The sequence below is a fragment of the Harpia harpyja genome, chromosome 14, assembly GCF_026419915.1.
Source record: "Harpia harpyja isolate bHarHar1 chromosome 14, bHarHar1 primary haplotype, whole genome shotgun sequence".
Classification (NCBI taxonomy): domain Eukaryota; kingdom Metazoa; phylum Chordata; class Aves; order Accipitriformes; family Accipitridae; genus Harpia; species Harpia harpyja.
Window position 1 is genome coordinate 16074807 of NC_068953.1, and position 15385 is coordinate 16090191.

General features: G+C 43.2%; 2 protein-coding genes and 1 long non-coding RNA gene across 3 annotated transcripts in view; 1 reads left to right on the forward strand and 2 right to left on the reverse strand.

Moving 5' to 3' along the window:
* Nucleotides 1-216: 216 nt before the first annotated feature.
* LOC128151505 (uncharacterized) lies at nt 217-2429 on the reverse strand. Its single transcript, XR_008238392.1, has 2 exons — nt 2351-2429; nt 217-1249 (listed from the first exon to the last, which is right to left on the reverse strand). It is a non-coding gene; the product is annotated as an uncharacterized LOC128151505 (long non-coding RNA).
* EIF3J (eukaryotic translation initiation factor 3 subunit J) lies at nt 1942-13860 on the forward strand. Its single transcript, XM_052809027.1, is given in 10 exon segments — nt 1942-2120; nt 2122-2174; nt 2177-2284; nt 2372-2472; nt 8079-8136; nt 8389-8480; nt 8962-9076; nt 10162-10320; nt 11351-11424; nt 12805-13860. Coding segments are annotated over 10 exon segments (1038 nt in total). The 5' UTR covers nt 1942-1974; the 3' UTR covers nt 12937-13860.
* SPG11 (SPG11 vesicle trafficking associated, spatacsin) overlaps nt 12352-15385 on the reverse strand; it is a 38246-nt gene continuing 35212 nt past the window's right edge. Inside the window, exon 41 of the transcript XR_008238391.1 lies at nt 12352-12533. The gene's annotated coding sequence lies outside the window, so the exon portion shown is untranslated. The remainder of the gene's footprint in view (nt 12534-15385) is intronic.

The following is a 15385-nucleotide window of genomic DNA, read 5'->3' on the forward strand; positions in this document are numbered from 1 at the left end:
ATGCATTTCCAGCAGGACCATAAGAAGTGACCAAATGCAGCCAGCCTGAAAGCCTCCCCCAGGCTGCCAGGTGGGTTACTGCAGCAGCAGGGGAAGTGGGTCCTCAACCTGGGAGTTTGACCAACTTCATTTATCGCTTTTGCTGGACACCTGGAGAAATGCACTGTCCTGTCACTGATACACCTCTTTACTCAACAATACATTGATAATCAGATCTTCTATCTTCTCGCCTAGCTTTATCAGGCTATGCCTTCTTCCAGTACAGTAACGTACATTATTACAATTTGAGGTAGATTATTTGCTGACAAGTCCAGTCCATGTGAAAGATGTTCAGAGAACAGTATTGGCAGATGAGCTTTTTCACATCCCACTCCCAAAGTCCTCTGAATTGAAAAACAGCTGAAGGCAGAGCAGTGTTCAGGTGGACACAGGCCTTGCTAGGTAGAACTTCTGGATTTGTGGTTCTTGCTTCTTGTCCAGTTTCCAGTATATCTATCAACTGGAAATTATTTCAGTGTTGTGACAGAATGACAATGCTTCTAGGAAGAAGACATCCAAGATGGCACAGTGGTGCTCCTGAGGTAGCGCATGTGAGTCCCTCAGCAAGGTAAGAGGGATGCTGTCAAGGTACCTTAGTGGGATGATGCTGATCTTCATGTTATTACTGCTAAATATTATTAAATAACTCAGATCCCAGAATACTTTAAAATAGCCACATTCATAGAATCAAGCAGTTCTGGACTGACTGAAAAGCAACAAGCGTTTAACTCATCAGTACTGCTAACATTTCAAGAAAGGAAAAGAAGAATCTGAGTCAGCTGAAGGAAAGTCAGCTAAGGAAGTTTAGTGGTCAACAACTGGGGTGTTTTCCTAGTCTTTGCCTTTTGCTCTGTTTGAATCGCACATTAGTATTTTTAATGGGTATAGTATCTTGAAAAGAGTGTGCTTCTGGCTTTTTCTTCCCTAAGGAAAAAAGGAGGCATGGCAGCAAAGATAAGGGGATAAATTCAGACCAGGTATGAGGGTAACTCCCAGATGAATTCCCTAATACATACTTTAACAGGATTTTCTCCTTTTTTTAAAAAAAATCTTAAACTATTTTCCCCTTTTTCTATCCCTTCATATTCCATTTTTGTGTCCATTTCTTACATATTTTCAAGAATCCATACCTAGAAACCCAGCCTTTGAATGCGACGATGTTACTTCTACTGTCCTAGACGAGCCAGTCTGCAGTATCAGAAGATGAAGCCTAAACAAACAAGAACAGGAGAAGGCAGTCACTGAAGTGTCAGCTGGCAACCTTCACCTTGTCTGAGGCTCGCTTCTCGAAGCTGATGCTGTTTTTTGTGGTATTAAGCCAATTTGTGTTAAAGCCCTGTCATCTGCAGAGGGTGTGAGGAATCAGCCCAGACTGCCCCAAGCTTTGTCTTTACTGGGGAAGAAGGACAGTTTTCAGGTTTGGGGCTGACTCCCCAGGCTCTTTGTTCAATAGTGGTGTGAAGAGAGTGTGTGAAAATCAGCAGCTTCCCTGTACAGAGTAGTTATGCAGGTATGAAATGTTACTGCTTTAACCTTACCTGTGATTTCAGGTAGTAGCCCGTGCCGAGTGTAAGAACTCTTACTGTAACAGAGCTTATTCCCTCTTCTTTAGAGGGCAATATGCCAGGACAGCGGTTCCAGGGACAGGAGCTGTAATTCAGAACGCTGCCTGCCTTATTCCCCTTGCGTGGACACATTCCACCAAAGGAAAGAAACCAACCTGTATCTCTCTCACCGGCTACTGCCAGACCCATCCCTTCTGGAGGGAGCGCTCACCAGAGGGGCTATCTGCCCGCCGGGCCCCGGGGCGGGGAGGGGCGGGGGAGTCTCCCCTCACGCCGCAGCTGTCGCTCCGCGATAACGCCTCAGAGCCCGCGGGAAAGGGGCCTTCCCTCGGGAAGAGCACCGCGCCTGCGGGGCCTGGGGCGGTGGAGGATGAAGGACGAGGGCGGCCCCGCTCCCTTTCCTCAGCCCGCCCGTGAAGGATCGGCATCGGCATCGGCCTCAGGCCCGCCGCTCCCTCTCAGCCCTCCCGTCATGGCGACGCGCACCGCCCGCCGGTGGGCGGGGACTCGAGGGGAGGAGGGGGGGGAGAGCGCGCTGTCGGCGGGCAGTCCGCCGTCGTCCCGGCGTGCCCCGCGCTGGCTGGAGCCGCTCTGGCGCGGTTGCCTCACCGTGCCTGCTGCGAGCGCCGGCGGTCGCGGCTCGGCGGGGAAGATGGCGGCGGAGGCGGCGGATTCGTGGGGTAGGTGGCGGCCCCCGCGCCCCGCCGGCGTCCCCCCCGGCCCTGCCCGCTCCCTCCCGCGCTCACCCGCTCTCCTCTCCCCTACAGACGCCGACAGCTTCGAGGTGGTGGAGCCGGTGGCGAAGCGGCTGGTGCCGGGAGTGGCCGGAGACCGCTGGGCCGGCGAGGATGAGGAGGACGACGTGAAGGTGCGGCCGGCCGGGCCCTGGCCGGGCCCTCGCGGTGCGGTGCGGTGTGGCGTGGCCGCGGGGCCGGCCCCGCCGGCTGGCGGCGGCCCGGGGGCGGCGGGGAGCGGGCCGGGCCCGCCGGCATATGGTGCCGCGTGTGCGGGGGACGTGGGCCCGCGGCGGCCCGGCCCGGCCCGGCCCGGGTGGCGGGTGAGGAAGCCTCCCGCCTCGTCGGGCCGGCTGGATTGACGCGTCCCCGGTGGTGATCCGCTGGCCCGGGGCGAGGGGGAGCAGGCGTGTCTGTGGCCGGGCAGGGCCTTCGGGGAGGCGGCGGGGGTCTCCGCGGCGGGGGGGGAGCGGCGGCTCCGCCCGGGTAGAAGCGACTCTCGGGGCTTGGTGATCCGAAAGGGCAGCGGTCGGTTACAGATGACAAGTCAAAATGCCAAGTGGAAAACGAGTTGGTCTCTGCCCTGCGTCCCTTAATCCCCGCTGAGAGTGGGCGCTTCTGCCCGAGGCTCGTTCCCGCTGCATTGGGTGTTCCAGAGGAAAAAAGACAGACAGACGGACGCTTTTCAAGCCTGAAGAGGCGTCTCCTGTTCTTTGGGGGATCCACCTGCTGCTTCCCAGCAGCTTGCCAGGCTTCTGGGTGCTTTCCTGTGGCCAGCTGGTTTCCCCTTGCTTTCTGTAGCCTTTCAGATTCCCAGTTTTGAGTATGGTGTGCTGGGTGAGGCATTAGGATTGGATTTAATGAAAGCAGTGCTGGATTTGTGCTTCTGCTATCAACCAGAAACTATTGTCGTGTGGCAGCATGTCTTTTCCACCCCTTTTTCCTACTTCTTCACACACCCCACCCCCCCGAGGCCCCACTGCCACAGTTGGAAAGTACAGCAGCCTTACTCTGCAGTTTCAGATTTGGTAGTGCCTTGATCACTTAAAATACGTTTACTTAAGGCAGTATTTGAAACGGATTTTTACTGTGTTTCAGAGAGTGATGTCTGCATGGAATTGGTATTAAAAGGTGCGGATGTTCGTTTCTGATGCTTGTAAAAGCACACCTTCCTTAAAAGCTTGTTTTCGCCTATTTAGTTCCAGCTGCCCCTTAGTGAGCTAGGGGGAGTGAATGGTGGATGCCACAGAAACCTCAGTTTGCTCCACGTTCGTACAGACAGTAAGCAAAATGATGCCAGGGAACATACAAGGAACGTGCTTGGTGAAAGTAAGGAATGGAAATAGGTTGACAGAAAAAGACCTTTTTGTTTCAAATCAAGCTGCTGAGATATTGTAGTAGACAGTCTCACGGGGTGGTGTGGTCATTGTAGTATAGTCACAGGTATGAAGCTTTCTGGAGTAAAGTATTGGTGCTTACTGGGTGAGGACTTGTTGGGTTTGTTATTCAGGCTGCTGACTGTGTTACCAGAATCTCTGAAAAACATTAACACAGTTGTCCTTGGAGCTTAGGGTGGTTTTCTTTTTATAAATAGTATGAAAAAAGTAGTTCATCGTCTCTTAAAAAAAAAAAAAAAAGTTAAAAAATTTTTGAGTTACAGGCTGTCCATTTTCCTTCTTAAATTTAATCATTTCCCCGCACCCTATAGTTATCATAGGTGTCACATTACAGCAGGCAAAATAAGTAAAGGTATCTCTGTATACAGTAGCTACAGTCATTTGGAAAGAGTGGTTAGTATGTAACTATATGCATATATATATAATTTATATATGTATATATATACACATAAATCTTAGACTAATTTTCTCTGTGAGACTTGCTTTTCCTCCTTCCTTTGAAAGTGGGAAACTTTTCTGCTACGATAGAATGTGTCCAAGAGAACTGGACTCTAAAGTGTTATTCTTTTGAAGACACCCGTGCTTTCTGTGGCTGTTTTAATAAAGGAATACTGTTTTCCCACATGTAGTAGGAATGCAGCTACTTAACTCTTTCTAAGGGATTATGGCTTTAGTACTGGAGCTGCATCTAGAGAGAGGGACCGGTCCAGCAAAGAAAGCTGTTTTATTTTACTTTGATTTGCTCTTCCTGTAGAAGCAACAAAGATGACAGAGCTGAGCTTGGGAGGTGGTTGCTTCAGCACTAGATTCCTTGTTTGCAAGGGTCCACCTTGGGGAAGTACCCACAGAAGAAAAATGACATGGTCTAAAATAGAAGTACAAAGTTTTTTCTGATGATTAGTTTGTCTTAAGGTTGATACTTCATGTTTTGGAACGTGTTTTATATATTCAGATTCTGTAGTTCATTTTGGAAGATTTTTTAGAAATGAACTGAAAGTAACTGTTAAGTTAGGAAACTTTGACTTCCCCAGGTTTAAAATTAGCATCTTCATCAGTAACAAAACTACTTTCCAGTGTTACCCAGAACACAAGTTTCCCAGAAGATGGGCCTCCTGCCAAGGAATTTTCATCTGTTTACTTTTGGGCAATTCTGTGCTTAGCAAAGCCAAAACTGGGAGCTGTGCTTGTTGTCATCTAGGCGACAGCCTTTGGCATGGTACAGTCATTTTGCTTTGAAGGAGAGCATTCAGGTTTAGCTGGGAATCTAAATGCTGGAGCACCTGTCACTTTCCAGTCATGTCTTCTGTTTTTTGGGGGGAATAATGTGCGTTGTCATATGTTTAAGGTACATGTATTGGAGCATATGAAATCGTAAGAGAGCTGCTCTCATCAAGGGTTTATTTACATGAAATGGAAGATGTTTCAATAGCCTTAGTTTAGATAAGTATGCGTAAATAAGTATTGTTGAAATACTTCAAAGTTTTAAGCTACTGTAGTGGATATGTTTTGGAATAAAGATGTCCTCTTTGAATTACATAGTATCAGTGCAAAGATGCAGCACTAAAGCAATTTTCTTTTCCTCTGAGAGAGTTCACTGGCATTTACAAAACATAGAAATAGGTGTATATTTGGATGCTCCCCCCGCCCCCAGTAAAAAAAAAAAAAAAAAAGGCCTGCCCAGTATATTAATCATGTTCTATTGCTGTTCAAAAACAAACAAACAAAAATCTTGGAGAAGAGTGAGAGAGTATTCAGCATAGCTGGGAGACCTGCATATAGCACACCAGGTTGAAGAGTGAATCCTCAGATGGTGATGTCTCGCAGGTTGCCCTACCAGGAGCGTTCCTCCGATGACGCCGAGCTCGCGGTTGCCTGTTCCCGGTTCCAGCAGCGTTGTTCTGCTTGTGGGGCTGTGGGTGGGCTCCCGGCAGGCAACGATCACTCCAGTTAAAGTCGAGATCTTAAATTCCACCTAACAGCTCAGGGCCAGGTTGGGCCAGATGGCAGGCAGTCACGCTGCCCTCTGAAGGGTCTGCTATTTCTGTGTCGCTTCATCATCCCAGCTTTGCAGGCTGAAACTGCCATCATGTTGTGCGCTGTCCCTGTGCAGGCGTGGCTAGCAGGCATGTGGTCTGCTGTGGGGAAGGAGTGTGTCTGTCGTCACGTGGAAGTCTTTGCCCGTGTACCCTCTGTTCAGTCTCCCAAACTTACTAATGACGTAGCTTCCTTCAGTCCTGTGAGTATCTTTACATCATGGGCAGGGTGCCCTTCCTCTGGGTTTTTGCACCATAAAATACTTGATTTTAAGATCTGTCTGTGAAGGACAGGGCAAGGGATAAGGCAGCAAGCTATATACAGCAATAATGAAAAGAGCTATTTAAGAAGTGGGTGTAACAAACTCTTAATTAGATGTGACCTAAAATAATGCTGCTCCAAATTCAAGTCAGCTTCTTGGAATGTGGAAGGGAAGCCGAATCCCTTACAAGTGCCAATTAACTTGAGTGAGCTGGTAGATGAACTCAGGTGTCTTCCTTGCTTGGATCAGCACATTGCAGTGAAATACTGCTACTGCCAGTAGCAACCCTTAGAAATTAATAAGTAGCTTGCATGACCGCCTGCATTACTGCTGTGAGGTGGAAATCACAAAATTTAGGATTTATGGTTTTTAAGCTTACCTATAACGGCATATTGACAGTATGTGTGACTTTTGTGTAAACTAGGGCTTGTCAAGTGTAGTCTCTTAAGCTTGCAAGTTGAGTTGAAACAGGTAACTAAAATTAGATTCCTGTGAGAATTTTTGGCTTTAACTTCTGGTGTGTACATCATGTGGTACTCAGCATGTAACTTCAGATCAATTTTAAGAGCATTGATTTCCATGCGGAGGCCATCTGCTAGAATTTGGAGTGGCATTAGGACAAGAATATGTATTCCCTTAACCCTTACTCAGGTAACTGTCAGGAAGAAACTGCAGAATTACTGCTCACAAAGTCTGCAGATGACATCAACAGGTCAGTTCTGTGGAAAACAATGCTTCCTCAGTATTCGGTTGAACCATGTAGTATTTTGAACCATGGATCATCCACTTGGGTACAGGTCAGTGGCCATGAGGAGTGGGAGACAGTGGCTCTGAAAGGAAGGAGGGCTGTGAGCAATGGCTGACGGTGAGGCGTGCCGTGCGGTGGCTGAGGACCACCATGAATCTTGAACGTGCTGAAGGTGAAAACTGGAGGCAGAGTTACTGCAAACACCTCTTCTCTTCTATCAAGTAACTAGTGATAGGATGAGAGGAAATGGCCTCAAGTTGCACCAGGTGAGGTTTAGATTAGATATTAGAAAAAATTTCTTTACTGAAAGGGTTGTCAGGCGTTGGAACAGGCTGCCCAGGGAAGTGGTGGTGTCACCATCCCTGGAGGTGTTAAAAAAATGTGTACACAAGGCACCTCAGGACATGGTTTAGTGGGCATGGTGGTGTTGGGTTGACGGTTGGACTCGATGATCTTAAAAGGTCTTTTCCAACCTAAACGATTCTATGATTCTGTGATTTAACTGATTTGTTTGTGAGAAGTCTTTTGATAGTTCCTTTGCTTATTAAAAAAAAGGCTGTAGTTATTGGTCAAAAATGTGATCTTGTGACTGTTAGAAGTTGGTATTCCTGTTCAAAGCTGGGGCCCCTGCATTCTCCTCTGTCTGCTTACTGCTGCTTTCCCTGGTCCTACAGCACAGCCTTGTCTGCTGCGCGTTCTGTTGGCAGCAGATCTGGGTTAGTGTTCACCCGTGTGTCGCAGTTCCCGTGCAGCCACAGGAATGCTTTTCCCAGCACAGGGCAGAGGGGCACACTGGTGCCACTCAGCTATGGGGAGTGGGTGTCTGGGAAGGAATGGGTCTTTGGGTGGTGGTGACAGCGCGTTCTGGTTTCAAATGGTTTCTGTTGAGTTGTTTGTTTCCAGTGGTGGCTGTACTACATGTATGCATGCAATGGCATTCCAGTATCTTGTAATGTGTAATACAAGAAATTATAATAAACTCATGTTTTACTGTGGGTGTTGATTTGACTTTTCATGAGCTTGCTTTTGTAACTATATTGACATGAGCTTTCTGATTCTTTGAATAAAAGCTGCCCTTTTCATGGTAAGAAGTCATTCTGAAACATCTTGGTCAACTCCCAAAAGCCGTGCCCTTGTACAGCTCTCACGACTTCCTCCCCGCTTCCTCACTCAATATGTAAGATTAATGGATATGTGAGCATTTAAAGAGGTTATATGTAAGCTGCTGTTCTTTGTTTTTGTTACCTAAACAAGTAGAAAGTATCTGTAAAAGAATCTTAATTAAAACTTATTTTGTAGGATAACTGGGATGATGAGGAGGAAGAGGAGGAAGTAAAGGAGACGGAGATAAAACAAGGTAGGACTTAAAAGTAATACAGGATTCTGTACACAGCATCAGAACAGACACTGGTTTTGTCTTGAGTGTATCTGAAGAATCAAACCCACATAATAGGGTTGGGTTTATTTCTGACAAAGCATGTCTTTTAACTCTCTCTGTTCAGATTCCAGTAATTGAGCTCTGTGGCTTTCTATTTGATTAGTGATTCTATAGTTGCTGAAAAAAAAATCAGTAGACCTCTTGAGAGCTGTATTGTTCAATGTTTTACAGAACCAAAAGTTTCAGAAAAAAAGAAAATAGCAGAAAAAATAAAAGAAAAAGAAAAGCTACAGAAGAAAAAGCAAGAGGAGCTTAAAAAAAGGGTAAGCCCTTATTTCTTCCAGGTGTCAAAATTTAGAGGGCAGCTTTGGGTTGGTTTGGGGGGGCGGGGTTTGCGCGGCTCAACAAGACCTGTAAATATCTTGACTAGTCTGATAAAACAAACTTGTCTTGTACTTAATGCATCTGGGGGATGTTAGCTTTAATTTCTCTGTAATTTAACCAGTTATAGAAATAATGCTTATCTCTGTTTCTTTTGTATGCACCACATGATAAAACATGCAGTTGTGAAACTTAGTTCTAAGGTGTTTCTTCCCACTTCTTGTAAAATGAACAATTTCTTAAACAATGTGGCATTGTTATACTTCATTGGAAAGGTTTTCAGGTCTGTACATGCTTGAAGTGTATTGACTTCAGGCAGAAGTAAGCTATTCAAGTGGCACTGGAAAAAACATGATTTCTTCTACTACTTCTGCTCAAGGGTAAGAAATATAACATTCTCCCCATATACCTTTTTTTATTCAGTTAGAGGCACCAGAGGAACACAAAGAACTTACCCCAGAAGAACAGTTAGCAGACAAACTACGACTAAAGAAGTTACAAGAGGAGTCAGACCTTGAATTAGCAAAAGAAACATTTGGTAAGTGTGCTGTGCCCAAGTCAAGCAAGTCACTGTAACCGTAGCAGCACAGAAGTGCTGTATCCTCTAAATAAAACTGTGTTATGTGTGGATACCCTGCAAAAAGAACTGAGCAGGATTTGACTGTGGGAGCACATGCAGGTTGTGTTACTGAGAATAAAGAGGGGTTTAAATCCAGACTACTGGAGGCATGTCCTGGTACTAAGGACTAATTGCAAAAACCACAGAAACATTTCAGAATAGAAGGTGCTTTTTCTTAACATGTTACAGTAGGAGTTGTAGGAAAAAGATGGCCGACTCAATTTTCCAACATATTGGTACTTCTGGTAAAAGATGAGTGTATAAAAAGAAAAAAAAGAAAAAAGTGCTGTCTCTTAATGTTCTGAGGTGCTTTACAACATGGATTTAATGAGGCTTTGGACGAGTGTGGCACAGCACAACTCATGCATGCTTTACTTCGGGCAATCTATGCAATAAGCTCGATGTTGAGAAAGCCAGTTAAGTTGGTGGAATGAGCTTGTTTCCTGGCATAGACAAAGTAGACTTAAAGCAGATCATTCTGGTTTTGTGCTTTGACAGAACTAGCAGAGATACTGATTCACAGCAGCATTCTTCAAACATGAGAGCATGTTTCCTTGATTATAGTGAATTATACAGCTTATTACTCGGTGAAAATTCTGCTCTGTGAGTCTGAAAGAGTACAGTGCCCTGGGTCAGGGGGAATGCATTGAATACAGTTGCAAAGAACCAAGTAAATTTTGCAGTTACAAGCTCAAGACAGGAATTCCTTATCGTAGAGGAAAGGTGCTTCATGTGGTGCACACTGGTCCAGAGAACAGGAATAGCTGGTTCAAATTACTAAGCTTTGCAGCAAAGTCTCTCTCCATACAGACTAGTAACTCAGGCTGTTAGCTCTAGTGTGGCAGAAGTCAGTGGGAAGTGAGTGAGCAAACCTCAGCTTTGGTTTTGTAAAGCTTCAGTGGAGGTGAGGAACTGAATGTGAATGAGGTTACTTGTTTCCTCTGGTGTCATCTTTTAGAGATCACAGCTAATGTTTTCTATAATACCTCTGTCTTTCTGTGCAGGTGTAAATAACACTTGTGGAATAGATGCCATGAATCCCTCTTCAAAAGATGACTTTACGGAATTTGGCAAACTACTAAAAGAGAAAATCACACAGTATGAAAAATCATTACATTATGCCAGTTTTTTGGAAGCATTAGTTCGAGACGTATGTATCTCATGTAAGTTAAGCGAAAAACATCCTAGAATACACTGCTACCAAAATTGTAATGGAGTTGAAGTTGAAAACATGCTGTTATAGTAAATCTTAAATCAAGATTGATCTGTGTAGTTTATAGTAAATGAAGTAATAATCTGTTTCACTGACTAGTATCCAATTCTGTTCCCCCAAACTTTATTAGAGATTGTGTGCTTGTACAAGTTACTCTTTCTGCATGTCAGTTAAAGACAGTCACTTTTAAAAGTGTGAATTTCTATGCTGATCTGAATCTTGCATGTTTTTCTTGAAGCCATTTCTAAAATAATAATAAATTCTCTGAGCCAGGTAACTTGAGTAGCTCATTTGGAAGGAAACCATTATAAAATTGAGTTCGTGTAATTCTGGGACTGCAAAATAAATTGTTCTGGAACTTAACATGTAACTGTCCAGAGATAAAACTAAACCTAATTTTTTTCCACTGCTTGGGTAGGCTGAACTACTTGGTAAACTCATTGCTTGAGATCTTTTCCTGTACTGTACACATGTTGTCCTTCAGTGAAGTGGTAACTTGATACTATTTAGTGCTGTATAAATACAGTGATCACTGGCTGACTGGAGCTGGTACTTACATTTCAGATGGATTTCAGATCTTCTGAAGTGAAGGACTTGCAACCTCTTGGACCATTTATTGTTAATAACTTATTGTTAATCCACTGCTCCTTTTGATATGCTTTACTGTGTTTTACTGGATCCATATTTTACTGTTCAAATTCCTCCTCATTAAGACTTTTGTGTTCCCTAACTCTTAATTTGCAAGTTTTACCTTCTACAGCATTCAAGCTGCTTACTAGGGACCATCTGAAATAGTAATTGTGATTGTAAGGACCAGAATTACCCAGTCTGTATTTTGCTGATTTAAATCCAGTAATTGCCTGTACTTATTACTAATGCTTATTTCTAATTTTTAGAGAATGTTGATGTTACATTATTTAACTGCTTTCTAAGAACAATATTGATAAAGAATATTATTTTTTTTCTCCCCCCCGATGTAGTGGAAATTGATGATTTGAAAAAGATCACAAATACTTTGACAGTACTATGCAGTGAAAAACAAAAACAAGAAAAGGTAAGACTTCTGTGTGTTTCTGCAGCAATAACAACATGCGCTAAGGGGCTAATCTGCAAAATGGCAATAGGTTTAACACTGAGTTGAACTGCTGATTCTGTTACAGGTAGTAGCAGGAGATTAAAAGATAACCTTGGATACTGGTTTAGCGTTAAATCCTCTTCACTGTGTGAGGTAATCAGGAGTTGATTGAATCTAGAGATCACAGTCAAAACCTTGATTAATTTACATAAATGTTACCTAAGTGCTACCCTTGTTCCACTTTATGCTGTCTTGGAGTTAAAATGTCTTACACGAATATTCTGAAGACAAAAGTCAGCCTCACTTTAGAGTTAAATGTCAATATAATACCACTCTATGGAAGTAACTTAAATCTTTGGCAAAGTTTGGGATTTTGAACAGCAGGTAACTGGGATTTTTATGCTGTCATGCAAACTAAAGGAGCAATAACTACATAGGCAAGGAAGAGGGTAAGTTTTAAAAGGTGATGTAATAGCTTAACTGATGCTTATGTGATGCAAAGCATTGTGTTTTATAGCATACATCTATGTTAAAACTCCAGGTGGGTTGGAGTTCAATAATAAATTGAATCATTAGATAGCAACAAAATCAAGTGGAAAACATGACTGGTAGTGCCTCTCTTTTGGTATGTTTTAAACCAGATTGAAGGATTGGTAGGAAACAAATGGCAGGGTGTTGTCCACATGAGTAGCAACTTGTAAATGGGAAACCTCTGAGACAGGAACTGTTCCAGCGGCAGGTGTTCTTCTGTGATGCCAGTTCTAACTTCCCAGGCCCGCATGGGGCACCTTAATGCAAAACAAACTCAATGTCCAGTGTTGATGCATTAAGTGTGGAGCTGGCAAATGTGATAAACTGTTTCCTTAATGTGAACAGCACTTTGGAGAGAGACCTGTGACTTATTGAACCAAGCAAGCTTAAAAAGAAAAAGTATAAAAAATAGGAAGTATACATACTCTTCTCTCATGGCTTTTCATGTAAATTACTTTGGTCAACCACTGAAACCTACAATGGCACCAAACCAGTAAGGAAGAGCTTTACTCTTTACTGTGAAATGTTCTGTAAAGTTTGCTTAGGACTTCCTTTTCCTTGAGAAAAAAAAAAAAAAAAGATATTCAGCCTCTGGTAATAAAAGCCACATTAAATTCCTGTCCTGTGGGACACCTGAAAATGCCATAGCTTTACTATGACTAGACTGCATTGTGGGACAAAATGCAGGGGTAGAAATCATTGGCAACAACAGTGCATTTACCACATGGGTATGCGAATGCTGGTACCCAAAGACATGTGGCATTGCTCTACTTAGAGTAAGGACAAATTACTGTGGATTTTAAAGTAGACATGCTCTTCCTATTTAAGCAGAATAAAGCCAAAAAGAAGAAAAAAGGTGTTGTGCCTGGAGGTGGTTTAAAGGCTACTATGAAAGATGACCTGGCTGATTATGGAGGATACGATGGAGAATATGTACAAGACTTTGAAGACTTCATGTGACACTTATCTCCCCTTCTATTGTCTTTCTGTTGCCCATAATCCCTTAAACATGTAGCACAACTTTTCTTCCTTTCAATTCTGCCAAATGCTACAATCAAAATTGCAGTATCTCTGTGCTGGTGATTTAACTCCTGACGGGTCCATGCTAAAGCACTGGGCTTCCTGTTCTGTGGTCAGGGGTTAGAATGAAGACATTTAAAAGCTATGTAAATTGCAGTTAAAAAACCCAAAATTCTGATAATGGTAACTGTTGCTATTTGATTTTATAGTAACAGCCACTAAATTGGAAAGAAATTTCAACAAGGCAAAGTATTATTACCAGCACAGTTCAGTGACATGGCCTTAACTGTACCTCCTTGAATGACTTGTTTGATGAACAAAAGCAGTTTGCAGCAAGGGCATGGTGTGCACTTAGTATTACAATTGCTTTGTCTTAAGTTAGAGCTTGAGGTTTTCAGTATATTGTGATGGGGAACTGCTGACTTCAGAGTGAGGATACTGTACCTGGGAATGCATCACTTGAGATAGATACCCACTACGTCAATGCTTGACATCTGAACAGAACACTTGGTGGGTCAGAACAAGGACAGAGTTGCTTATTTGAAAAAAACAACTTGTGTCTTGAGTATGAAGTTTAGTTTCCATTCATCTAAATTTCTACTAATGCAGCTGTATGGGTTGGGTATTCTTTAACTGTTAATTGCCTGGTTTAAGTGTAAAAAACCAAGACTTCCTTTTGGGCTCTCATGGGTTGTGGTAGACTTTTCACGACTCAGCCATTTTCTTTCATTTAAAAAAAAAAAAAACTTGCTTAGCAAACTGCAACAGTTACTACAGTTGGGCAAATTGTTATGTTAACAATTATGACATCTGCAATGTTTTATAAAGCAACTAATTTAATAAAAATCACTATTGAGGACTTCACTACAGCTGTCTTTGGGCCAGTTCTTTTAGTATCTTACAACAAAAATACCTGAAGTGGAAGAGTTGTAAAATGTGTGTTGGGCATGTGTTACGAGGTCTTGTCTCTGCTCTGACTTGCAGCTTAAGCTTAACTGCTGTCAGAGGGGCAAGATTTCATTCTTGTAAAATGGCTGTTTCTTGTGGTAAGACCCTTACAGATGCTGATGGTAAACAAAGTACTTTTAGGACTGCCATAATCCAAGCATTTCCATGATGAACTTACTTAACTTAATCTTTTCTGTTGTGGGAACTGCTGAGATCAGCAGCTTGTCCTTACCTTAGCAATATTTTAGGGTGGCCCTTACTGGTGCAGGCAGTTACTTTATTCCAACTGGCAGCTGCCATTATCACAAGCCGTCCTGCTTTATCACTTGCGGTTTACTCAGGTGTTTGTTCCCAATATGGATGGGATGTGTGTGCGCTTCCACAAGGCAGGTGCTCTTCCAGATCCTTCCTGTTGTTAGTGGTCCCAAATTTTGCTTGCCAGCCATTATTTAACTTAGACTAATCACAGCCAGCTCAGACTAATTTGGTCTTGTGAGACTGACTAGAACTGGAATTTTAAATTGGGTTCTGCTCAGGCATATCTCCTTACATAACATGTTTTATTTATCAAAGGTGCTGTGACTTGTACTGGGTATACCTGTGTACATCGTTTAGTGCTGCCATTGCAGATTTGAGATAAATACTGTGCAAGTAAATATTTGTCATATGCAGCAGTTGCTAGCATGAAAACATTCAGCAACCAAAAAGACATTGTTAGCATCTCTTTGCTAATTAACTGGGTTGCTATGGCAATTGTATTTTTGCTAGGATACATGTTTAGAGAGAGTACGATATCATTGCTTAAATTTACTTAAAAGCTGTCTGCCCTCCCTACTCCCCTTTTTTGGACAGGAGGTAACATCATGGTTGGACTCGATGATCTTGAAGGTCTTTTCCAACCGAAATGATTCTATGATTCTATGATTTCTGGATTAGTTGGAAGCTCTGCAGGCTGCATTTATTTTGGGGAGCATACAGAATCCAAGCTGAAACTGGGTTTCTGCCTGAAGCAGTGTCCAAGTCTTATCCTCCTCCCCGACCTTGTAAACTTGCCAAAACATTTAAGTGGCAGAATACTCTGGTTCCTGGCTCCCGACAGGGTGTTGATACCAACTGTCTGCCCAGTAGGACTGTCTAAGCATGGAAAGGAGTTAAAATTTAGTAACTGTAAGAATACATTTGTACTTGACTACTTCTTCAAGACAGGAGCAAATATAGTGTATGCTGTTTAGAGTTGTACAAGACTTTCACTTTATCAGCAAGCTAGAAAACAAAACCAGTCTAATCAGACTGGAATCAAAAAATGGATTATCCTAGTGTGTATCTGAAACTTTCAAAGGAGTTTACTAATTCTCCTGCTTATTCCATTGTCAATGTACTGGATATTCTGCACATTCCATTTCGGCCTTTTGTCAGTTTAGCTACAATTCCTGTGGTGATC